This window comes from Lytechinus pictus, chromosome 7 (assembly GCF_037042905.1).
Source record: "Lytechinus pictus isolate F3 Inbred chromosome 7, Lp3.0, whole genome shotgun sequence".
NCBI lineage: Eukaryota > Metazoa > Echinodermata > Echinoidea > Temnopleuroida > Toxopneustidae > Lytechinus > Lytechinus pictus.
The window spans coordinates 11,694,122-11,720,907 of record NC_087251.1 but is presented as its reverse complement, the minus strand read 5'-3'; the positions used below and the strand labels follow the sequence as shown (position 1 = coordinate 11,720,907).

The window sequence follows — 26,786 nt, the reverse complement described above, 5'->3', positions numbered from 1 at the left end:
TTTTATGCTATTTATGATCGCAAAAGGGTCCCCGACAAAGTTCATCGCAAGAAACAATAGAAAACAAAGGTTTGAAAAAATAAAAAGAAATACATAAGAATTTAAAAAACAATGAAATACGTGAGAAATTAATTATATTTTTGCAATTTTTTTGTAGATATTTGTTAGAAATGTAATAACTGATACTACCACCAAAAATTAGCATTCTACTAGCTATATAAATTGAGTAAAAAAAAAACATACGCAAAAACATACACAAAAAACAAATTTAGGGCAAATTTCATACGCTTATTTTCATAATTAATCAATAAAAAATATATACAATTAATTTTTTGAAAATTTTACCATACAGTCTTGTAGTTTACATCCGGCTCTACGCGCGTGCAAATTTTCACGGCGATCGCGCATCAGCGGCCGAGTTACATGTAATTACACATAATACTACTACTAATAATAATATATAAATATTTAGGGGAAATTAATTTCTCAACTGAAATATTGAAAATAGATTTTCATCAGCCAGACTAAAAGACTTTTGTTTGTGTAGTGGCTCAGATTGGGCGAGTACATTTCAATCTTGTTGTTTTTCAATGACATGACATACATACCATGAGTCATGTACACTACACTCCCACGTGCATTCTTAGTGGTAGAAGGAAACGTGCATTAAAGGGAAACGTTTATCATTACACAATGTGCTAATGCAATCATCAGGTTGCTAAAACTTCAATTCTTTCTTAAAAGCTATTTTCTTTCTCATGTAATACCAATTATATAAATTTCTTTCAAATTTGCTGGTGGTATTTTTTTTTCTCATATGCTATTGATTGCAAATTACAAGAGTACTGAAATTCAAAATCTAAAGCAATTATATCCATACTTACTATTACTAGTATACAAAAAGCAAAATACAATCGCAAATTTTCAATTATTTGCAATTATTTGCAAGATTTTTATAACTGATTTTGGGGTCTCAAACTGATTTACATAATATCACATTTTTTTAAATGCCCTCCAAATTCTGATAGCTGCCTTGCAACAATTAGGAAAGGCGGAAAACCTGCTGAGTAACCTGCTGAGTAACCTACCGTTAAAAAGGGGTGGCTTGTCTTCTGTAACACTCTATTCTCTGTCAATGTGTGTGCTACCTCATCCTATGATTAAAAAAAAGAAAAGAAAAGAAACTAAGGAGATTATGATACTACAGGAAGAAAGGTTTGGGAATGAGGGAAGCTGGGCTGACTGATAAACAGGAAACCTAGAGCAAGTGCGTCCAATTTGAGAACGGAAGGGTCTCATTTAGCAGGGTGTTTCTCTGCTTCATAAGACACTCGTCATACGGGCCAGGGAATCCCATGTCTGTAAGACCCCAAGCCAGAAAAAACAGCCAGGGTGGGGTAGGGTTGGCAGATAAGATAATTATAGAACCTGTATCCCTTGTCTGTGTCTTATAGCTTAACATGCTGGAGGTGCAAACTCTGTCATTGACAGTTTCCATGACCTTTTAATAGAATGAAATCTGTATGAAAGACGAAAGAGACCTTGCATTGCAGAGATGACCACTTTGGTCTAACTCACAAAAAAAGTTTGAATGCAGTACATAAACACACCACTGTTGGATTTTAAAGAGTACATTGGCTAAGAAAACAGTCCATGTTTACAGTCAAATGAGTTTAGCTACAATATTTCTTTTTGTAACCCCAAACAGGTCTAATCATTACAAATGCTTAAAAACAAATGCTTAAAATAATGCGATTTTTCTTTTAATGTCTTATATGTATTAAGGAATAATTAAATAAGGTGGCATGATATTTTGAATGAGAAATTTTTCTGATCACTGTAATTTGCCAATAGTGTATCAGCACTGTCACATGGGTCAACTCCTAGCATAGAACCAAATATCAATATCCTTTGGCAAGAACATTCGATCTATGATTACCACCAATGACTGACATGGTAGGATTCTTTTTCATGTAAGGCATGTTAAAGTCAGCATAGTGAAAACTATGGCATTCCTTGAAAATACCAAGGATGATGACTTTAATGCCACTGAACCATGAGGTCATGGGTTCCAATCCCACCACAGTGCTTACAGTGTCCGTGGGCTAGATACATGTATACTATGACATTCCTTGAAAACACCAAGGATGATGACTTTAAGGCCACTGAACCATGAGGTCATGGGTTCCAATCCCACCACAGTGCTTACAGTGTCCGTGGGCTAGATACATGTATACTATGACATTCCTTGAAAACACTAAGGATGATGACTTTAAGGCCACTGAACCATGAGGTCATGGGTTCCAATCCCACCACAGTGCTTACAGTGTCCGTGGGCTAGATACATGTATACTATGACATTCCTTGAAAACACCAAGGATGATGACTTTAAGGCCACTGAACCATGAGGTCATGGGTTCCAATCCCACCACAGTGCTTACAGTGTCCATGGGCTAGATACATGTATACTATGACATTCCTTGAAAACACCAAGGATGATGACTTTAAGGCCACTGAACCATGAGGTCATGGGTTCCAATCCCACCACAGTGCTTACAGTGTCCATGGGCTAGATACATGTATACTATGACATTCCTTGAAAACACTAAGGATGATGACTTTAAAGATAAATTCCAGTTTTGGTAACGATCTCAAAATGACTTTTTACAGAATCTAATATAATGACCACCCAAGTGTCTGTTTGTATGAATAAAAAATATGTGCCAAAGGATTCTGGAAGAAATTGTGTAATTGCTGAGAAATAAGCAAAATAAGCGCGGATTCGGTCACTTCCGTCGGGTCTTTGTTCCAGCAATAATAATACACTGTCCCACGTGTGCCTATCTGTGTTTGTGATCTTCAGTGTGAACATTTTTCAGCGTAGATTTCAAGATTTCACAAAGTTCAGTTTATGTAACTGTACCAGATCTAGATCCTCGATGATATACTGACAATTAAACCTGGTTTTACAGACTTTCTCATGAAATCAGTGTTTACTGCAACTACTGGAATTTATCTTTAAGGCCACTGAACCATGAGGTCATGGGTTCCAATGCCACCACAGTGCTTACAGTGTCCGTGGGCTAGATACATGTATACTATGACATTCCTTGAAAACACTAAGGATGATGACTTTAAGGCCACTGAACCATAATGGGGCTTTCACACCAAAGGTTGCGTAGAGTTGCATAGGGAGTACGCGAAAATTCGCTGCGTTCTCATCGGCTTAGTCCCTGCGTAGGAGAGCATAGTGTCGCGTAACTTGTCTACGTAGCGTTGCGTACGGTTGCGTATGGCATCTTTGCGGAAACAAAATACAGTAGGCCTATATCATCCCCTGCTTTATAAATTTTCTCTAGCGACTCTTTGCTGCTCTTTGCTTTTTCTCCTGTCCCCAGGAGCCCAACAAGCTTTTAAGATTTTGAAGTAATTCATTCTCGAGATTCTTGCTTCATAGATTTATTCATTTTAAATATACTGTTGTCTATTTTATGTCGTTTACTCTGCCTTTTTATTATTGTTATAATCATTTTTTTCCTTTTTTCAAATAATTTCAATTACGTGTACATATTTTAACTTTCTTTGATCTGTTTTATTTCTAAACATTGGAGATTTAGTTATATATTGTGTACTAGTATTATATGTTACGCATTGACTTTTAATAAATACATAAATAAAAAAACTCTTTGCTGCTGTCCGGAACACTGTACTGCTGTGAAGTAGGATAAGAATATAATGAGTCGTCTGTTAAGTCCATTCTGAAGTTTTCGGGGCAAGACACGACATAAAGGGCTAAATTAATTTCACAATGCTGCGAGCGAGGGAAGCGACCGAGCCAAAAATAGCCTTTTAAATAGATAAACCAAATTTTTGCAACTGATTATGATATGATATATGTTTTAAACATCATGACAAAATCCGTCATAACAAATTGATTTATGTATTAAAAAGCTATTTTTGGCTCGCTCGCTTCCCTCGATCACTCACTTAATTTGAAATTATTTTGCCCTTTTGTCGTGTCTTGCTTCGAAAACTTTAGTCTCATTACGCCACTGACCTCCGCCCAAACTAAAAAAATAAAAGCTATAAAAAAAAATAGATCCCTCACAAGTGAACAAAGCAGCCCCCAACCATGAATACAGATCGACACCCATATGCTTGCCAGTATATATGCTAGAACGGTGGTTTACTTTGAATTATATCAAGATAATTATGAAATTTGGCGCTTCAAACATTTTGTTGACGTAGATGGTGTTCTTTAATATTAATGAACAAAAAGCAAATCAAAAATCAGAGAGCCGACGTCAATTTTGATGTTTGCGGTGAGGTTGTCCGAAAACAGAATTACGGAGCGGAAAGCGTGTTGCGATTTGCTTTTTTGCAATCAGAACCACAGAGCTGAAACCGTGTTCTGATTTTGTTTTTGATATTATAAAAACACAAATTTAGAATGAGAAATCAGAAAAAGCCCACTAAGTATTTCTGATTTCAATTTTCTGTTTTGATCTACAAAGTACCTTGATTGTTTTGCCTGTCTCTTTTTCTTGTTGTTTTGGAGTTTCGTCGCTAGCTGCATCACTATTTTCAGATTGTGGTGCAGGTGAATCTCCACCTTGGTCACTTGAAACAGAAAGGACAGGATATTTCTTGACCCTCCTGGTCTTATTTTTTTTGGCATCTTGCATCAATATGGACAGAACAATCAAGCATTCAAATCAAGTGCAGTGCTGATTTGGTTGTGACAGAGCTTTTATCGTGACTGACGGCACAATTAGCAAAAACCTGATGAGAAACAGTAGGATCCAGCATGAGTACGCCAGGTCTACGCAAGTCTACGTCGGTCTATATGCAACACTACGCCATTCCAAAAAAGGCGTTTTGAGAAACCGGGGCATTTTGGCGTAGTGTTGCGTAGGAGTGGCGTACAGTTGCGTATGTCCTGCGTTCTCTGGCTCTACGCCAACAGTACGCCAAAAAATTAAACATGTTTAATTTTCTTTTCTGCGTTCCTCCCGCGTACCCACTTGCGTAGACTTGCGTAGACTAGCGTATGCAAAACAAGTGGCGGTGTAGTGTTGCGTAGTCTCTATGCAACTCCATGCAACCTTCGATGTGAAAGCCCCTTAAGGTCATGGGTTCCAATCCCACCACAGTGCCTACAATGGAAATGGGCTTGATGTTAAACTATATTTAGCTTTCTCCACCAAGTTGAAACTTGATACCATCACTACAGAATTCCTTGAATAATGTGAATACTATTCACTGTCACCCAGCTAGAAAGTGGTGATATTGGAGCACTTTCAGTACCGAGTCTACTACACTCTACTAGATATGTGCAATGGTTTAACAAAATATGCAATATTATTACTGTCATGACTGTCAGTGCAAAAGAAATCAAGAATGTCTAAGGCCTTTGGAAGAGCATTATAATCATGTAAGATATCACAGGCTGTACAAGAACAGTGTATCCTCTTATACTCTTTATTCAAAATCCTTAGAAAACAGCATCCAGAGATGGTTAGAGAAAACTATGCTCAAGGCGTGAGTGATTCATCATGTCCTCCTTTCTTGCACAGGGTCACACCTCTTAGGGGCAGAAAAAAACTCTTGACCAAAATCAAATTATGAAATTTTGAAGGAAATCTCAGAGTTTGTCCTAAAATTCACCCTGATATTCAAAGCAAAAAAAAAAAAAAAAAAAAAAAAAAAAATATATATAGGTATATATATTTCTCTACATCTGTTTTTAAGGCAAATTTTTTCGTCTTCTTTTGTTGTTCGTAATGCGCCTTAACGCCCTCTACCTTCGTCTTTACGTCTATATGTGTATTATGACGGAATAAACCCATTCATAGACTTCGCCCTTTCGTAGGATGTAGGCATGAATATATATATATATATATATATACACATACACATGAATATATAATTCTATCTTATACAATTTCTCTCTTGTTTCAAATCTATGACAGGTGCACTGGTATAATCAACATAAAGCTGATCAAGGAATTATTGGTACATAAATACCTACAAACTGTCATTCAACCTATGGAAAATGGCTGATAAGAAAAGCACCTGGGATATGTCTAAATGACTTCGCACTTTTACCTAACGCCACACATGGGGTTTGAATGTGACAATTCCTTTCTGCAAAATTCACTAAATTTAGAAGAATCTTGATGGCATACTAATGTCTTGTAACACTTCTTTTCTCTAAGATAAATGATATGATCATTAAAAACACACCCAAGTACACTGATATATGAATGGGATGAGCATTTTAAAATATGTTTTCTTCATAGTTTAAACTGAAATAGATGTAAAACAAGATCACATTTGCTACAACATAAAATAATGAATTATTTCCATCTTCTTTTAATTTTCAAAATGGATACAAGATTGTGACATAGATATTTCTTCCGATATAAAAGAGAGAAAAAGAAGCCCCTTTGGTCACATGTGTGTACACACCAATATAGTTGATTGCCCCTTCCTCTCTCATTGTGAAAACCAATAGCCATCTCCTAATAGCAAATAATTTTTAAGATGGATTAGATTTTATTCAACTTCTTAGAATCCCTGATGAATATTAATGTAAATTTTCAAAAGGATATAGCTATCATCCAGATCAAATACACAACTGAGGATTATCCTTCTGATTCTCAGTTGTTGTTTTCATATTATATACATTCTGGTTTCACAACCAGGGGGAGCACCGGGGAATTCCAATGGGGGGTTACATTAAGGTTTTTTTTCTTCTCATAATTACAAGGGTATTATTGAGTTACACAACTCAGACCTCTCACATTTATATAGTTCTTTCTTGTTTCTTTGCCTCTTTGCAAGATGAGATGGGGGGGGGGGGATATGGCCACCTTGTTCACAACAATATGTCATGGAACATTTTAACAACATGTCAATGTATAAAACTGCATTACTTGGTACTGCATAATAAATAGCAATAAATTCAAGAGAAGATAAAGAATAAGAACTGTACATTATACTAATGGGTTTCTAAGTCTTTGGTTATAACCCAGAGAGCATTATTCAAGCAGCTTAGGGATTTCCACTTAATATGAACCGCAGACGACATACTCTTAAGATGTTCCCAACTATCATGAATTTGCCATCATCATTTCATCATCATCATCATCAACACCACCACCACCACCACCATCATCATCCTCATCCATTATCATCATCATCATCATCATCATCATCATTATCATCATCTTCATCATCAAATCCATCATCATCATCATCATCATTATCGTCATTGTTATCATCATCATAAGGTGGTCCGTCATACATATGACAATTCACCTATTAATACTTTTATTATTCTTTGATTAATAATTTGGGGAAAAACAAATTTTCATATTGAAGGTCTAAGAAATTATACAGGGAACAAACAAATTTAAAATATATATAACATCATAACACAATTTACAAAAGCTTCTTGCTAAGAGAGAGAGAGAGAGAGAGAGAGAGAAGAAATCCATCAGTAATCATTTTAGAACTGTGTAAATTCCAATTATAAAGTAATGACCCCCCCCCCCCCCGAACCTTGAATGCTCTCTCGGCTATGACAATACTATGTCTTTTGGGTAAATCAAGTTTCCCTTTCAAAAATAATTTCTGTTTTTGGACTAACCAATTATATAAATTGAAATTTCATACCATTTTTTTCCTTATCCTCCATATGGATTTTCCCGCATGACAGAAAAAAAAAAAAAAAAACGAAAGAAATGTATACCATGTAAGTGAAGGCTATTCAATAGAATTAATGACCTGTATAGTTTGTTTTGCACATTATCAAGTCGGCCATTACAATTTAAGCAAAGTAGCTTCTTCAATTATGGAGAGTTCAGTTTCAAAAGGTACTACATCCATCTTTGTATAATCCATATTTGCTTACAATATTTTGTACATATACATCTCTGGAAAGGTCACATTAGGAGGTGCATTTCTTCATAGTTCATTAAAATTGAGGTTATAACTTTTAAAAGACAACCAACAGGTACCTAAATGAAGAATGGTGTGAATGTACTGCTTTCCTACCTAGTTCAAGACTTTGGCCAGCTAATATCTGTCCAACACATGTATTTCACATTGCTAATACTCGAGTAAGCTGAAAGTTTCTCACCATTTTTTGTATAAAAATTTGCCTGAAATTTTTGGCCAGCCAGAGTGCCATTTTTTTTTCATTCAGACTGGGCTAAAGCTTTCCATGCTTTCCAGTAGAATTAGCTCTGGGAGCTGTTCAGTACAGCTGTTTGTAAGTTACGTATGACTGGTGACCCTTTTTGAGGTGAGAGATACGATCATTAACCATTTCTATTCTCAGCAGCCTGAAAGTTGAAATCTAATCTGTAGATTAAAATAAATACTTCTAACATGCATCTGAAGAGAAATGTCAATATTTTCAAAGTTTGATTAGGGTTTGTAGGACATGCCCTCCCATTAAAATTTTGGGTATCTCAATTTATAGCCCCCCAAAAGGGTCAGCGATCAAGTGTTTCGTCATGTGTAACTCACAAACAGCTTTATAAAATGTCCCTCTGATCTGAACCACCCTTTTGACCAGCACAAATGATTTTAAATAAAAATAATGGCTGGCCAAAAGGCTTGAGATGGGGAAAGAGGTATTAATGACAAAACAAACATGGATGTAAGACCATTTGGGACCAATATCTTCCTACACTCCAGTAAAACTACTCCCATTCAATGGCTGCAAACCCTCCATGGGGAAAATAAAAAAGATTATTCAGGAAAATACAAGATACTGACCTTTTGTACAATAACTTCTTTCTTGAGAACTTTGATGGCAAAGAGTTCACCCGTCTTCTTCTCCCTGACTTGGATTACCTTGCCAAACGTTCCCTTTCCTAGGCATTTCAGCAGCTCAAAGTCATCCATTGTCTTCAAAATAAAAGAATAAGAGGTAAAATGGCTTATCACCTAATTGGTAATTCTGTGAGATATGCCCTAAACATCACTACATTCAGTAACTTAATAATCATTACAGATTTTGAATATATAAATAGCTCTAAATTGCATATATCACCATAAATTGTTACATCAAGTGAATTGATTGTCATAATTGCAATTGTACAAGAATCAAATTTACTATACCAGTAATTAATATCAATGATAAAAAAATGTTCATTTTGTGCTAAATGAAGATCAATGATGTCCTGATGTGAATTTAAAAAAAAAACTTGATATTTAAATATCCCAATTATCAGATTCATGCTTTCCAACACACAATGCTCGCATATGCTCTGTTCCCTAGGGATTTATACCAGGAAAACATACAGCACTTGTATTGCTCAATCAATGACAAAGACTCGCATCCTACTGGTTGGCATTTTTACACCAGAGTAAAGAGTAGCAAATACAATGCAATGGCTTGCCTAAGGAAACAAGTGGAATGCCTCTGGCAGTCTCGCCTGCATTACACGATTCAATATAGCACCGGTGCTGACTTTGAAAACAACTAAAAAAGATTAATAATTATGCACAAAAACATTTGTTATTTATACTAAGTTCACTGATCCTAAATAACCTTTGACCTTGACCATGTGACCTGACACTCAAGCAAAAGTACTCAATGCAAAATTATTAATAAGTTATGATGACATTTCAGTAAAGACCAAAACATGGTTAAAGTTCATTGACCCTGAATGACCTTTGACCGTGGTCATGTGACCTGAACACTCATACAAGATCAGTGATATTTGATTACTCTTATGTTAAGTTTTCATGAATGAGATCCACATACTTTCTAAGTTATGAAGACATTTCAAAAACTTAACTTTGGTTAAGATTTCAATGTTGACAACGCCGCCACTGCACCCGCCCTCGCTGCTGCCATTGCCGTTGGAAAAACAGAGCCTATAGTCTCACTCTGCTATGCAGGTGAGACAAAAATACTTTTACCCAATAAAATATGAATACAATTTTAACTCTTAACAGATGGTTTAACCCTCAATCTCCCGGGGTATTCTGATTCTTGTCATTCCCGGGGGGGGGGGGGGGGGGGGGGCATTATGGCCCCCCCTTAAGATCTCAGCCGTGGATTGCGCGATCACAACAAAAATTTGCATGATGGTAGAGAATGACGTAATCTACGCAGTTGCATTGGTAAATTTCACTGAATTCATATATTTTTATTTTATATGAATTAATTATGCTAATTTATTCATGAAATCATACTTTTTGCTCTGATTCACTAAATAAAGCTCCTAGAATGCTATTTTTTGGTGAAAATATTCTTTATAGCATTCCTAACAATTGTGAATGAAAAAAATTCTGGTACCAAGACCGATTTCTTATGTATTTTATTGTTTTTTAAATTTCTTATGTATTTCTTTGTTTTTTTACTTTTTGTTTTTTATTGTTTTTTCAATGGAAATCGTTCCAGACTAATCATAATCATAAACAAGGCAAAATTAATTAAGTTTGATCATTAAAAGTAGAAATAATGATACATTTATGAATTTTGGCCAAATACACAATTTGCATTGGATTTGTACATGAAATCACGTTTATGAGCAATTTTGGGTCTGACATGCACTTACATAATGTTGCGTAATGTCGTAACCGCGTACCCGGGCGTCACAAATTTGCGCGAGACTTGAAAGTAAAAAGTCAGTGAGCGGCGAGGTCAAAAAAATTTGCGCGGCAGATATATCGCAAAAATTGTCGAGGGGGGGGCCATAATGCCCCCCCCCCCGGGAGAATTAGGGTTAAGTCCAAGGCATTATCCACTGACCTTTAACACCTCTATGCTCAATGCAGCAAACTATACCTATTGTAATCCTCTATTAAACGCTTTTGTCCATAACTGCCTTTACGTGTGCCACAAGTCAACAAATTGCTATTGTTTTTAAGTAAAAAATACAAAGTCTAGGGCAAGGTTGTTTTTGATGAAATGTAATGTCTGAAGCATGCTTCACTGCTTGTAAACATATCATTGGAATCATTTGCTTGTCAACATTGCTGGTATTCATTGACCTATTTTTGTTTGTTGAAGAAATGCATGTGCTATCAAGAAACATACCATTAAAAAAAACAAAAATAACAAGCAAAACTGCTTCTTTGCCAATCCCCTAAAATAGCTATGCAGTCGATTTTTTTTTAAAATCTAAAAAAATTTCATAAAGATGCATGCAATTAGTAGGCAGCTCCTCTTGCTTGATCAAAGAAATCATGTTGAATGTCTATCCATCATAGGTCGATGATTGAACTTTTTGTGTTGATTTTCTTCAATTGATCTGGATGTAATCCCATTTTACTATATTACGAAACTCAGGTTTGAATTACACTATGTTTTATAGTTTCAGTGTAGGTATGGGTGGCCAAATTTGGCACAAGAAAGTAGATGATTGACCTTTCACCCAATTTTTTTTTTCTTCACCATTAAAGCACAAAAAGACCTCTGTAAACACTAGAAGCATGCAGTGAAATATTGCTTTAATGCTTTTAGCTTCCAATGATTTTAGTCAAGACTTAGATTATGATTGAAGTAAATGAGTGTTCAGACAATGGGCACATTAACTTATATTGTTCACCTTGCAGTTATAATCCTTTACATCCCTCTATAAACACACACCCCTGAAAAGGGAGATGTATACTTCAATACAGGATCAAACTTACCACTTTAAGTTTTGAGGCATCATCCGCTGTTGAGTTGCTGTCATTTTTACCTCCATTTGCTGCATTCTTGGCCAGTTGATTCTGTTCCTGTTTGTTCAATGCATCTGCTACACCTTGTAATGCTTTTACCCAAGACTCCCTACATGAAAAGAAATAGGTGGGGATGAAGTGAAAAAGACAATCATTATTCATTCAGAGAGGGTCATGGGTTTGAATACCAGCCATGGTATTTCCTTTGGCAAGAAATTGATCAACATTGTGCTGCACTCAACCCAGGGTAAAGATGAATGGATACCTGGAAGAATTCAATTCCTTGAAATGCTTGTGTGCTGCATAAGGCTTTGCTGGGCTAAAGCCATGGCAATAATATCAAAAGTCCTTTAAAAGCACATAGAGACGTTGGGTGATTTGTGATAAAAAGATACAGAATATTGGTTTTTTTTTAAAGATTCAATTTGAAATTCAAACTTTAGCATATTCATCACAAAATTGTGCACACTCAGTATTAAAGAAAAAACACCAAAAGGAAATTATATTTGCAATAAAGACAGAGCATAAATTAAAATCCTGAAAAAAATGCCTTCTTTATTTCAGACCATGATTTATGGCATGTCAAATGATCTCATTTATATTTTTATACACTGTTCATTGTATATTTATGAAAAAGGGTACAGGCATGTCAATAACCAAGGCTAATAAAGTTAATACATATAAACAAGTACCGTAAGGATATAGTACCAGTTTGTTCTTAATTGGTCGCATGTCATAAGGTGGTCCAATTTCGCGAACAGGGTAAAAATGGTCAAAATTTTTATTTTTTGATATGTTATAGCTATTACCATTCTCTATATAATGGAAAAGTTTTAAGTCTCGAATACCTTTATTTTTCCTTAAAATGACTAATTAACAGCTAATTATTACATAGACGTCAATGTAAATGTGAATTTTGGAATGTGTTTTTCTCAAATTGGACCTGCTGCACATAAAATGGTGTCAAAAGTTAATGCAACATTGGATCACCCTAGTAAATTGCAGTTATAATCTTGAAACATCAATAATTAAATCTGTACCAAAAATCGAATAATTATCTATTATTGTATGCATATTAATTATACTAATTAATTAACAGTATTTAATTTCACATTTTTGCCCCCAAAATACCCGTCACTGTATTTATATGCTTGGCAAAATGACAACATCATGGGTAGAAATGTTTGTTGCAATGATACACAACATTTGTACTAAAAATCAAGATTACAAATTAGATAATTAACCAAATCTCTCCGGTTTAATAATTGATTAGGTTGCAGATCAGAGCTGACATACACATGTATTCCATTGCTGCATATTTTTAAAATTGTCAAATTTTTATGACATTTAGTTGTTCCCTGCTTTAAAACGCCCAGAAATATGAGGATAATAGTCATATTACATATTATAGTAAGTTGTTAATTAGGTTTGATTAATATTTTATCATTTACCGCATCCACCGGCTCCGCCACCCCTGTTACTTCAAACTTAATGTGCTATAGTTTTTGTTCCTGATATTGTATTGATCTAATTCATAGTAATATATTTAGCCTATAGTTCTAGCTTCAAAATGAGATATTACTCAATAAATTTGGTCAAGATGCTGTGATGTAGCAACAATTTATCCATGGCACCGTGTGGAAAATTGTTCATACGCCACCCTTTTTGCATACCCAACTTATGAAATGCAACCATTTGTAAAATTTACCTTTCAAAAGAATAAATGTTTACACCATAGTTCCAATTTTTTGAAGGGGGAGGGGTCTGTGTTAGTTTTTTTTTCAATCTTTAGAGTCATTTGACTATTGGCATAGAAAGATATGATCATCATATTTTCTTAATATCAGGATTTATTAGTTAAGGTTTAAACCTTTGTTTGAATGATCTCTGCAATTTCCATGTGTAATATACATTAGCCTTGTAAACTGATGTTTACATGTACATATGAGGAAAACACTTCAACTTGATGGATTATTATGATTGACTATTTTCAGAGACGGGCTTTCTACCAGCCACTACACACATTAAGATTCCTATAAAAACAACATTACAGTCATTTCCTGGTCATTTCTGAAAGTCAATTATTCACCAAGGACAGATGTTCTAACAAACTCAATAAAGCTTGTTTCACAAAGATATTAAAACTTTACACATGGGAGAATCAAAGGGATTTCCCCACCTGGAAGATAAACAAAGAAATGTAGTCTTACAGACCATTGTGATTCTGCGAATATGTTTCTATCTCTCACAGAAATGAAAAAAAAAACATTTGTGATACCTAGTACTTCCTTATCAAACATCAAAATGTTTTGGGTAATTTTTATCTTACAATAAGGTTCAGAGGTAAAAAATAAAAAAATAAAAAGATAGAGTGTTAGATCAGAAGAAGCAGAGTAACGTGAAAACTTAAAAAGTGTATTATGTTCATCATCTTGTTCAGTGATTGAAAGAAAAGAAACGATCTCATTGAAAACCTAGTTGTTTTGTGTTATTTCTCTGCTTACATAATTAATCAAAATATCACATTATTAAACTGAATAATCATACTGATGGAGACAGTGCTTGAAAAAACAAGGGGGCATTTCACCTCTGCGTACTTCAGAGTTGCCTGTGGCAATAGAGTGAATGGAAATATTTTTAAATAAAACATCTTTCAAAACAACAGATAGATATAGACATGCAGTATAAATAGTTGTTAGAATCAATTAAGAAATACAGATTAGGGTAGTTGAGCCCCCAACCCCCCCCCCCAAAAAAAAACGGAAAAAAAAAACAACAAAACAAATAGGATGAAAAATAGCCAGCAGAAATTACCCCTGGGTTCCATAAAAACATTATTGAAATACATGTAAATAGAAGCAGGAAAAATAGCTCCCTTACATGAGATATTATTATTTCCCCTAGTTAGAATACAAGATAAAGGTATACAAACAAGCAATCTTGATAGTCTGAACGGTACCTTTATTTACAGGAAACCCGGGAGCCTAGATTGGTGTATTGGCTAAACAAATCAATAATACACAGCACAGGTGTACTTGTTTTTGTCACTCACTGAAGGCCACCAGACCCAACTTAAATTCACAAGCTTATTCCGGGTATGCAGGGGAAAGCCAAAATAGCTGCCAGGTAGAATGCCATCAAAGATTTGATTTGTCTAAAAATTAGGTTTCATCATCTCATGTTTACATAAATACTGATAATTTAAAATTAGAATCGAATTGCTCAGATACACAGGTATAAAAAATGTATTTATTGAGAAAAACAATGTTGTTTACCATCCATTTCATGTGTTTGCCCAAGTTTGAAGAGCACTAAAATACATCTTTTAAAAATATTTATGTTATTGCAAAGGCAATATGTAATATGTATCAATGCAAAATTTGAGAAAGGATGGATGCGGAACCAAACCCCATGATAGTAATAATACCTAAGTTGTCTTCTTCATGCACACCTACATTCGACATTCAAATGTCAGTGAAGAAACCAAAATTGAATGGCTTACAACAGTGTGTAAAAATAGCATAACAATAAATTCCACAATGAGATAGTCATTATCATTTGGCAATTGCCATTTGAATGTTTCATAACTATCTGCAGTAGCCTACTGAGAAGGTAATATACAATGTAGAAGAAACACAGTATTTCAATTCCGACATGAACTAAAATACCCTTCACTCATAAATTAACTGTGTTTCTTATTTAAATGCAGTGACTTTGTAATCACTGTAAGCATAACATTATGAACAATGTGTTTTGAGGAATCTAATCTTAACAATTACAGAATGACCCCTCTATTAAAAGAACATGCTCCTTTTATATCAAACTAAGATTTTTGTACATGACAATACCTGAAAATTGGGGTAAAATAATGTGTACATTGTGCAGTCTCATATACCCATTTTTGTGTGAAGCACATCTGATCACCACTAATAAATAAATTATTATTTCACTGAAGACTTCAAACCCCATGCACATTGACAAATACATTATCTACACATACATAAGCCACTCTCCACCCAGGTGTAGAATGAATTTTGATATGCACATTAAAAGGTGAAACAAAATATTTAAATGGTTGATTAACAAAATACCAGTAGGACGCAAAAAGCAGAGCTGGAGTAACATCTATCAATTTGTTATCGAGTGATACTACGTCAAGTCCTAACCCTTACAGAAAAATAATCAATGCCATCTCAAATGGTCAATTATCCTATTTGATTATGCTTTTCCATTGTGTGAAAATTTGTCCCCCTCAACCTAAAGCGATACTGAAGGTATTAAAAACATCCAAAATCATTATTTTCACACTGAAATTCATTTTTAAGAGGGACCTTACCAAAAGTCAGAGATACATGTATGCCTTTGACAGGAGTTTTGTAAGCATCTCTTCAATGCCAATACTTACATTCATTTCAAACAAAACAATAATACAAAGTGGAAAATCTGCTGTGAAAGATGCAACACTTATGAATCCCGCTGTAAGGGAGCTATGCGTCTTTTGCAGCAAATTTTCTGCCTTTCCTGTAGTTTTATTTATGATAGATGTGAGGATAAGTGATGAAAGATGTTTGCGCAATTCCTGCGAAAGAAAGATAGGCTCTGACTATTGGTAAGGTGAATTATTCATCAATCATCTTCGCCAGTAAACTTTTAGTTCTTGCTACTCCTCTTGATTGCCTTTCACTGCATCACTCATTGGCTTACTTGTTATTCCAGCGGTTGATAGCAGCAACAAGTTTCGCTGACCAGCAACGCTTGCGCTTGCACGAGGGAGCCCTCCAGAATATGCTGTCAAACATTGCTCCTTCCTTACTTCTATGTGCTCCAAACAAGATCTTGGACCTTCTTTCCAAATTCTAAAACATACAAAACCACACTTTGATGATGATGCCCACTCCAAACAATAGCAATGTATTCCAATGTATTTTCCAGTGACGTACAGTATTTGTTCCACAGTGTTTTCAACAAATCAGCTAGGCATGACTCACAACTGAAGGCAAAATAAATTTGTCAGACTTGAAGCTATACAGGTTATATCCAAATATCTTTGATTAGATTTGTTTTCCTTTGAACTCTGTCATGAAAATAGATGGCTTTTCTGGACCATAACGACAAATATCCAGAGAATTTGGTCTACAGGCATATATTCACATTCCCTTGATAGTTCTGACACACCAAAAAAAAGGCATATGGTGAAAATGACTTGAAAAACACAGATACAAACAAGGAAACTGGAGCAGAAGAGAGGAAAAAACAATACTAAATCATAATCGGTGAATAGACTTTGATTTCATTGTTTTGATGTAAACACGTTTACAGTACAGCAAAGGTCAGGTGACAAACAGCAGTGTTTGACGACGTAAAAACAATAACCTGATCTGAGTGATCTAACATCCAACCCAGCAATAAGCCACCAATCTTGTTTTGATCATGCACAAAAAACGAACAACATCCATCTTCAGGTCCATATAAGGCATGACCTTCCATGTATCGCATTACTTAAAAGGCCTGCCACTTTGCAAGCAGCAAGCAAGTGAACATAATTAGTGAGCATGGAAGACGGGTTGCTTTGATCACCTTCAACCAAACAAATATTTGCCTGGAAAAATTATGATGAATCCATGCAATACTCGGGCAACACTTCCATAAACATGTTTTCAAATACAGCTCATTCGCTTCTACACACGCTGGACATAAATTATGCAGTTTCCCTCTGTCTGGTCTGTCACAATAATACCTGTGTTGTACATAGACAAGGTGGAGCCGAATTAACAAATTATGCGCACGCCATGTTTACAGAATATCAATAGAGAGTTTCTTCAAAATGCATCATACTGGATGTTATTGCTTCAGTGATATCTTTTATTTCTCATATTTGTGTCTTTTTCAGGCAAGACGAAAATGTTATAATTATCTCTGGCGCCAGAATCGTTGGATCAAAGTCAATCTGGTGATCGCACCACATTAGTGAAAAACAAATTAATGTCACTGATGCACCAAATGTAATTAGAATAATTTCAAATGAAAAACAATACCTAGAAATAGAAGCACATGATACAAATATAAATCTAGATGGATTTTTTGACTGGAGTTGAAATAAACGGCTTAGCCCTTGCAGATCAATGTTATATTTTCATAAAAATTTGATTGTAAAATTGAATGAAAGTATCCATCACAATATCATAAAATAGCTAATAATCTGCAATTATTATCTAAAGTAATAAAAGTTCACACCTGTACTAACATGAATCAAGGTCTTGTAGGTTGCAAGAAAACCCATACCAAAATGGGTGGAAATGACAAAAATCATGAAAAAAATGAACTTCAGAAATATATGACATTTTTTTCTTGATTCACGACCGCTTGATTCTGAACATACATGTTCCCTTTTTCTGACACAAGCCTTGGTTTTTACAGGTTTCCAAATCATTTAGTTGCTACAAACAATATTTATATTCTTATCATTGAAATAAAATGTTTTAATTTTCTTCTCTTTTTCTTCATTTTTGACCCCTTTCATGTCTTAAAACCTTTTTAATCAATATAACGAATGCATTCGTAGTGCCCCCTGCATACATCCGAACGCAAGGATTACTATTAACAAAGGAGTCAATAGAAAGCGCTTAAAGTGATTGGTTAACATTGGTTTGACTTTTTAAAAATCTGAGCTAGAAGGTCACACTTGTCACCTGTGTCTGTGATATGTTACAAAAATGAAGCCCAGAAAAAATCGCATACATCCGTAATTCCGAAGCTTCGTTATTCCGAAGGTTCGTTATTCCGAAGGTTCGTATTTCCGAAAGTTCATAATTCCGAAGGTTCGTTAGTCCGAAAACGAAATGAGGTTTGTAATTCCGAAGGTTCGTTAGTCCGAAAACGAAATGAGGTTCATAATTCCGAAGGTTCGTTAATCCGAAAACGAAATGAGGTTCGTAATTCCGAAGGTTCGTTAGTCCGAAAACTAATGATTAACGAACCTTATTTCGTTTTCGGACTAACGAACCTTATGTCGTTTTCGGATTGACGAACCTTCGGAACATCAAACCTTATTTCGTTTTCGGATTATCGAACCTTCGGAATAACGCCACAAATGTTCAGATTAACGAACCCTTTTACGTTTTCGGATTAACGAACACCGAGGTATAGGCAATTTACGTGTTTCGGAATTACGAACCGTCGGAATAAAGAACCTTCGGAATTATGAACCTTCGGAATTACGAAGTGTAACCGAAACTAATTCGAAAATAATTATTTAGTGCTTCAAAAATTGAAATATAAAGTGACCGAAAACACCATCTTAATTTCATCCCATACACTTATGTGTAATATTTAGGCGTCTATAAGACGCCTATTTACAAAATCGGGGTTTGCCTTGTAGTTTTAGCTTTTCATTCTCAATAATGGTGTTTTCATGGTTTATTAGTTCTAATACATGCACTTTTACACATGTTTCATCTTGGTTTGAGAATTTTTTAAATCGGCTGCTAACAAAGTTAAACAATACCTTTAAGTACTCCGTTCAGAACGGAGAATGGTTCTGCTCAGCTAGAAACAGCAACAGCCGGGTCCAGGGGGATTTTTCCCCAAGTGATCAATAGGTGGTTTCAGACCGCCTCGAAGTTCGTCAGTTCCAGGTATTCTCTGATCAGAAAATACCAGGTATTTTGGTAATGTGAAAGCAAACTACGCATAATTTTTCCGAAAGAAAATACCCGCTAAATAGTAGGTACTAGGCGAAATTACGAGAACCTTTCGCGGGGATTTTTCCAAGGTTGCAGGTATTTTGGCAATGTGAAAGCAATTTACGGGAACTTTTAGCACAGCGTGTCGTTGGGCAAGGGCGCCGTGGGTGGCTGCTGGGCTAGTGGTTTTGAATCTCGCGCCTTTCCTGCTTATTAGACCATACTGCGCATGCTCCTAACTTCAGGAATTTATCCCGAAGAGTATGTTTCGGGGCGGTGCGAATGCAGGAATAATTAATGGGTATTTTTTAGCCTAAAAATGTTCTCGTAATTTCACAGGGATTCTTGTGATCGAGGCGGTTTGAAACCACCTAATGTGACGGAAAAAAAGCAGTTTGCCGATGTATGGATTTGAGATTCATTGCAGATCGTTTGGCGATCATTTAAAGAAATATCTCGAGTCAAAACTTCCCGCATTTTATTCCCGCATTTTAATTTTGACGGACGTATTTCTTCATTTTTATTAAAAGGTGATCAATTACTTATTACAGATGTTTTGCGCTCATGATAAGAAATTTCCAGTGTATGAATGGACTTTGCGCTTTTTAATTTTGACGGACGATATTTTTTTTTTCATTTATATTGAAAGTCAATAAATTAGATATTCATTACAAAGCGTCTAGCAATAATTTTAAGACATTCTCGAGTCAGAAGGGATGTTCAAACTTTGCACTTTTTAATTTTGACGAACGTATTTCATTTAATTAAAAATTAATCATCAGAAAACTTAACAATGTCCGCTATTTCTCTACGACATCAGATTAGGCGCGGAAGTCGTACGCTTGTTTGTCCTTAACATTTTTCTTACCTTGTTCATCCTTTATTTCATACCCTGACATCGTTTACATGATCATAAATAAGTTCTGACGTCAGACAACTTAACGATGTCGGCGCTTTCTCTCAAACATCGCATCAGGCGCGGAGGTCGTCCGCTAGTTTATCATTGACATTTTTCTTCCCGTGGTCATCCTTTATTTCATACCCTAACATCATTTACATGATCATAAAATAGGTTCTGACGTCAGACAACTTAACGATGTCAACGCTATCTCTCCGACATCAGATCAGGCTCGGAGGTTGTCTGCTAGTTTATCCTTAACATTTTTCTTCCCGTGGTCATCCTTTATTTCATACCCTGACATCGTTTACATGATCGTTGAATAGGTTCTGACGTCAAAAAACTTAACGTTGGAAACGCTATCTCTCCGACATCAGATCAGGGCCTGGCGCGGAAGTTGTCCGCTAGTTTATCCTTGACATTTTTCTTCCCGTGGTCATCCTTTATTTCTTTGCTGTTCAGTGACACCCCCATTTGTGCAAGAAGACAATGAAAATCAGTACTCTTCTCGGCTCACTCCTTCAGTAGGATTCTGAACGTGAATGAACTTGAACAAACGGGGTCTATTGTCTACTCTTTTAATCCCCGTTCAGAGCCCGTTCGCACGTAAGAGGGATTTAATCTCTTGTGCCTTAGATCATTTCCTCCAGTATGCAAAGCAAATAGCAGATTTGACATTGATTTGTCAAGAGGTTTTTATGTCAATGAAATGTCAGACATTGCAATGCACCACAAGATATCACTATTGCTCAAGCCTCAAGAAAGATGAGAAACTGGTCACGATATATTTACAAATGAATACACTAACAAAAAAAATATATAACTTGTTGCCTTCTGCAGTTCGGTATTTCATGTACAAAGCCTATGGAAAGCACAGAATTCAGTAACAGGTAAAATTGTTATTTCTACCCACTTCATGATTTCACCCAGTCCGCATCCACCATTTCATGAAAGGGGTATTAATTGAAATATTTTCATCAATACCTTTCTTCACTTGAAGATACAGAAAATGTTCTCTCAATGAGGGTAGTCCACTGGAAACAGCGAACTTTGAATGTGTTTGGGGCAGGCTTCTCTGTCTTCAAGATTTGACACTCTGCATGAAATAAGCAAGAGAATTTAAAATAAATGTTAAATAACATAATAATCATCTGTTCCCCTAAATTTATAAATATGTGTGTCAGTGATATGTCAGGGCACCATGCAAAAAATCGGGGAAAGGGGCAATTTTCTCATAAATAAGAGAAAAGGGTTATGCTCCTTATTTTTATGCTAAGTCAGTCTGTATTTACCTGCAAATTGAATATTCCTTCAGTATGGGCATGTTTCATAGGGTTAAGAGAGTAAATGTATGGTAAGAACATGAAAATATGTGAATATTATTTTTACAAATAAAAAATTTGCACTGTGGATGGTTGAAAAATCTGGGGCTGCATGTGTGTAAAATGATATACATGTAGCCGAGTGTCTCCCCCCCTGTTTCTGGAAAAAGGTAAAATATAAATCAACCAGAAATTATATTTGTAGATTCCTGGTAAGCATTTCATCAACATTTTCATCTGACAACTTTCTCTGATTTTGATTTGCTGAAAACTGAAAAGCACTGTTACTATGGTAAATGTCGGATAAAACAAGACTTGCCGGATAAATCGTCGGACAAATCCTCTCATGAAACGTTCCCCAGGACACCCCATTGTATTAAGCCTCGGCTGACTCGAGAGGTTCTAAGGGGAAAGGATGACCTTAAACTTGCTTTTTTTTCAGACATAGTATATAAACACAAATTTACATATTTGATTAAAAACTTATTACACAATGGAGTATATGATTCTATAAGAACAACCTAAGTTGATCTCTTGAGCAAACTTAGATTAACATGGGATATTGTTGCTTATATACACAACAAAAAAAGTAAGTCCCCCCTTAATCAAATTGCTGTAACTTTTGAACCGAGTTATTTTGAGATATGATATTTCGTAGGTGGTTTTCTACACTCATTAAGCAACTCCCGAGGAAAAATGAGATTGATCAGTTGAGTCATGCATGAGTAATTGAAGATTGAATTAAAAATGACCATTTTTGAAAGTCACAAGAGTCGTTTTTTTTTAGATTGTGCAAATACAAAGTTGGGCAAAAGTTGTTTTTAGGTGAATTTTATGGTGTTATGCTGTTTTACTATCCATCATTTAGCCACTCCACACACAATTTTGATATCGTATGTTCATGGTTGAGTGAGCACAATATCGCAGGGGCCGCGGAAACGGGGTGGGGGCCCACTTTTTTCCAAAAGCATGTACAAAAGTGTAAAAATTACCATACGATTGTAATTTTTTGCATGGTCAGTCCCCCCCCCCCCACTTTTGGCTCAGCCCCTCCCCCACACTTTGAAAACCGTTCGGCGGCCCCTGTATTGTGACGTATCATCATAGGGGTTTTAGGTAGTATCCTCTACAACTTGTTAGGTCATATTAAAATTTGAAAATATTGGTGGCTCCCCCGATTATAAGCCCCTCCCCCATTTTAAATTCTGGATCCACCACTGATTTGTCCATAAATTAAACTAATCATGAGAAATTGTTAGAAAAAGAATATATTCATGCACTATAAAGAGTATTAATTCCTAAATTTTCGAATGTGCTCGCTCAACCATGAAAATGTGAAAAGTTCGGAAAGTGTGTGGTGATAGAAATGATGGATGATAAAAACAACAGCAATTAAAGTCAAATTTGAAACCGAATTTGCCCCCAATATTCACCTTATTACCCTTTAAAATGAGTCTGTGACATTGAAAATACCCATTTTCCGAATTTGATGCGTGCTCACTCATCCGTAAATAAACAAATCGATTTCATTTTTGCACAGAATTCTGCCCATAGGTTGATAAACATTACTGCCAAGTGACATTGCTAAAGACAGCCTTGAAAAAAAAAGTTCCACCATATTGAATAAGGGGTTACTTATTCTTAAACATATGCACCCATAATGTACACAAGTCTATGAGAGAGGAAGTCAAACTTTTAACAAATATGAAATAAGGGGTTTGTTTCTAACGGTTTTTGTTACTTCTGCCAACAGTTATTTCATGAAACTTCGCACATGGCTTCAGAGTAACACTATCCAAAAGGTGCGCACACCAAAATAACAATTTGATACGGCACAGAGTGGTGCCAACGCCTTGAACTTTCTTCTCATTTGCATAATTTTCGAATATTGTGTGCTCACTGATGCATTAAACATCGGGATTTTCATAAAAATCAAATCAAATGAACCATGCAAGGAGGTTTGTGACAGATATCCATAGTTACAAATTGCATTTTTTCCAATAACGTAAAAAAAGAGCTAATCACATTCCACATGTTCATTCAAGCATGAATGCTTAATTGAACGCCTTTGAATCATTGAAGCGTGTTAACTAGTCATGAACATATCCAAAAAATTGATAAAAGATCAGTTTCAGTTACTAAAATGAAACAATACTTGCCTCTGATATTTGAAAACCGTATTTTTTGTTTTCAATAAATGTTCATTGAACCGTGAAACGATGAATATTGTTGAAGATACTCTTCCCCAAAATAACTGTCATCATATTCTATCATTTTTATTGATGAAAATGTGTAAAAAATCCAATTATAGCAAATTTGGACTTGTGTTTATTCAACCGTGAAATTTAGCCCAAAAAATGTATCGTCTTTTAGAAAGTACCTTTTACAAGCCTTCTGACTATTTTTCATGATGAGAATGTGGAATCAGTTCCAATAAAATGGAATCAAAGTCATGATTTTCTGACGGTGCTCACTGAAGCATGACGTAAAATACATCCATAACATTTACTCAGAGGGTAGCTTATAAAATTACCTACACGCTCATGTAAAAATATACCAAAACTCGTATTGGTTCGGAAATTATTGATGTTTGTTCAAGGGGGGACTTACTTTTTTTGTTGTGTATACATGAACCATCTTATTTGTTTCACTTATATCCCACAATATCACAGAAAAGTGCCCAAAATTAATTAAAAAACTGTCCAAAGTCAATTTAAGTCCCACAAGTGCAAGTTCACACAATACTGCTAAGAATCTACCAAATTAATAGATTGATTCTGACCAATGCACTGTAATCTTATATTGTCTAGGACTTGCTCAACTGCAAAATCACACATTACATGAAACTGACTTACTTATTACAGTGAAGTTATTGAGGGCCTCTTGCTCTCCTTTCCCTTTTGGTTTTTCCTTGTACCCAACAAATTCTCCATTGGATTTCAGCTGGAAGTACCTCGGCCTCCAATTCTTGATGTACTCACCTGAAAACAACAAAAACATATCGTGAAACATGTGACTAAAAGACCACATATGATAGATACATTTGTAGTACAGTCAGCGTCATCAGAAATAAACGAAGACACTGTTCTCATTGCAATCCTAAAAACTAGTTTTCTGGAAACCGGTTCAGGAAACCAGTGAGGAAGGTTGCTTTGCTAGCGTTCCCATTTGATCACCAGAAAATAAAGTGGCATTGTTTCTATGGGAACAATCTCAGTGGGGGTGACATGTATTGCGTGAAAATCGAAACCTGGGAAGACATTCTACACACAGTGTGTGGAGTACCGCGCTCAAAATGTGCTAACATCACTCTTCCCGAAGAACAGTTGTAGCCTCACTTACCCAAAACCAGTTTAACGAGCCAAAGCGATCTTGAAAACTACATCGCGAGGTGGTTTCCGAACTGGTTTGGTAGATCACTTCCAAGACCGCTTCGACCATTCTCATTACGCATTAAACTAGTTTCCACTAAATTAGTTTTACGATGGTAATGAGAATGGGGTCTATGTAAGATGTGAAATTTGTTCAAATTGCCCTTGAAAATCCCTCACAACTAATTTATGGGGGTGACTGTTTTCTTCAATTGCTGCTAATCGATTCCGAATACAGCGCATAAGGGCATTTTCACGGTAACTGACGTTACACGGCACAATTTTACAAACCTTTCATTGTGTATATATCTAAAACAACAAATGTTGGGAGTTTGCTTTTGATAGAGTTAATAAAGTGCACCTTGCTGTATAGTCTGATACTAAGTTTTTCAATGTAACCACATTTGGTTACACGTCAGCAAGCAAAAATGTGTTTGTAACTGATGTACGTAAAATGACATGCAATTTCAGGGTGTTCAGTAAAATTGAAATATCTTATGTCCCTGAGTAGATAGAGTAATAATTCGAATATGTAAATATACCTTCGTTACTAGGTTAAGATGTGTTAAAATATTAAATAATTTGTTTTTGTCTTTTGGGGGCTATGATAATTTATCCACGACCATGCTGGTAACTGACGTTACACTTAATTTGCCATAGAGATAACACATGTAAGTCAAATGTGTGGAATCATTGCATTGTATCTTCTGTGCAGGGCTTCACATGAAACTGAGCTTGATGTGGAAGTATACCTGAGTTTCTAGGAACATTTCAATGAAAAAAATTTTTCTTTTTCTTAATTCCTTTTCTTTTGATTTGAACATTTTATTATTACTTGTCGGTAACTGACCTTACATATTAACATATACCAGTGCTATATGACTTTCAAAGGCATAATTTTCTTGGTACTTATATGTCAGGCTTTTTAAAATCATAAAAGTTTCATAATACTTTACATTTTAAATTATCAAAAGATAAGAAATGTATGTTTTACTTACAAGGGGGGTGTCATACCAGCTACATGTATTCCTATAGTAATTTAATATTGCATTGACTGTACACATGGATTTTTCTGACTTTTCACCATTTACATAATTATATTCATCAGTTTTATATTGGCTTTTTTAATATTTTGCTTTTCCAACCTCCCCTCAAAAAAAGCAAAATGAATAAGGGTCTCCTCCCCTAGGCTACCCCTCCCCCGAATCTCATGCACCCATGCAGTTTTATTGATTTATATTCTGGTCAGTGCAAGCAATGCTTGTTCGTATCTGTCGGATTTCAATTTTCTTCATAATTGTTTTAATCATTCTTTTTGCTAATTTCTTTTTTAAGCTGTCAACAAAAATAAACTCCAGCTTCTGAACTGAAACTGAACTATTTGTAAATTAGAAAGACAGTTTTAGTAGATCCATGCAATTTTGATCAGAACTGTCAAATTTCATCTATACTTGTAAACCAAAAACAAAAATTGTATCACACATCTACACTACTAACAGGTATAAAACCTGGAATTTACTTTTAGCCCGGCAATGCTCAAAAGAATCCTAGAAACTAAAAAAGGGGCCCTGGAAACCCCCATTCATTGCAAGGTTAAGCTTATCAAATGTTGCAGATTTAGGCAATAGGTTGGGAAAAGTACCCCCTCCCCCCAAAAAGCGGAAAAAAAAATTTGTCTGATACAAACAATTAGGTACTTGGTAAGTACATGTACTTATATGCAAAACAATTTCACATTAATTTTTTTTTGCACGATGGGAATGCAACTTCCTTCATAATTTTATATGTATTCCTTGTGAACTATACCTTTTAAAACTCAATA

General features: G+C 35.4%; 1 protein-coding gene across 1 annotated transcript in view; it reads right to left on the bottom strand.

Annotated features, from left to right (window-relative positions):
- Positions 1-26,100, bottom strand: part of LOC129264960 (RAC-alpha serine/threonine-protein kinase-like) — a 46,912-nt gene extending 20,812 nt beyond the window's left edge. The window contains exons 1-5 of the mRNA XM_054902932.2: positions 24,449-26,100; positions 21,256-21,367; positions 11,662-11,800; positions 8,791-8,922; positions 1,089-1,154 (exon numbers count right to left, since the gene is read on the bottom strand). Coding sequence (XP_054758907.2) covers positions 1,089-1,154; positions 8,791-8,922; positions 11,662-11,800; positions 21,256-21,367; positions 24,449-24,623 — 624 coding nt within the window. The 5' untranslated portion in view covers positions 24,624-26,100. The remainder of the gene's footprint in view (positions 1-1,088; positions 1,155-8,790; positions 8,923-11,661; positions 11,801-21,255; positions 21,368-24,448) is intronic.
- Between the last annotated feature and the right edge of the window lie 686 nt (positions 26,101-26,786).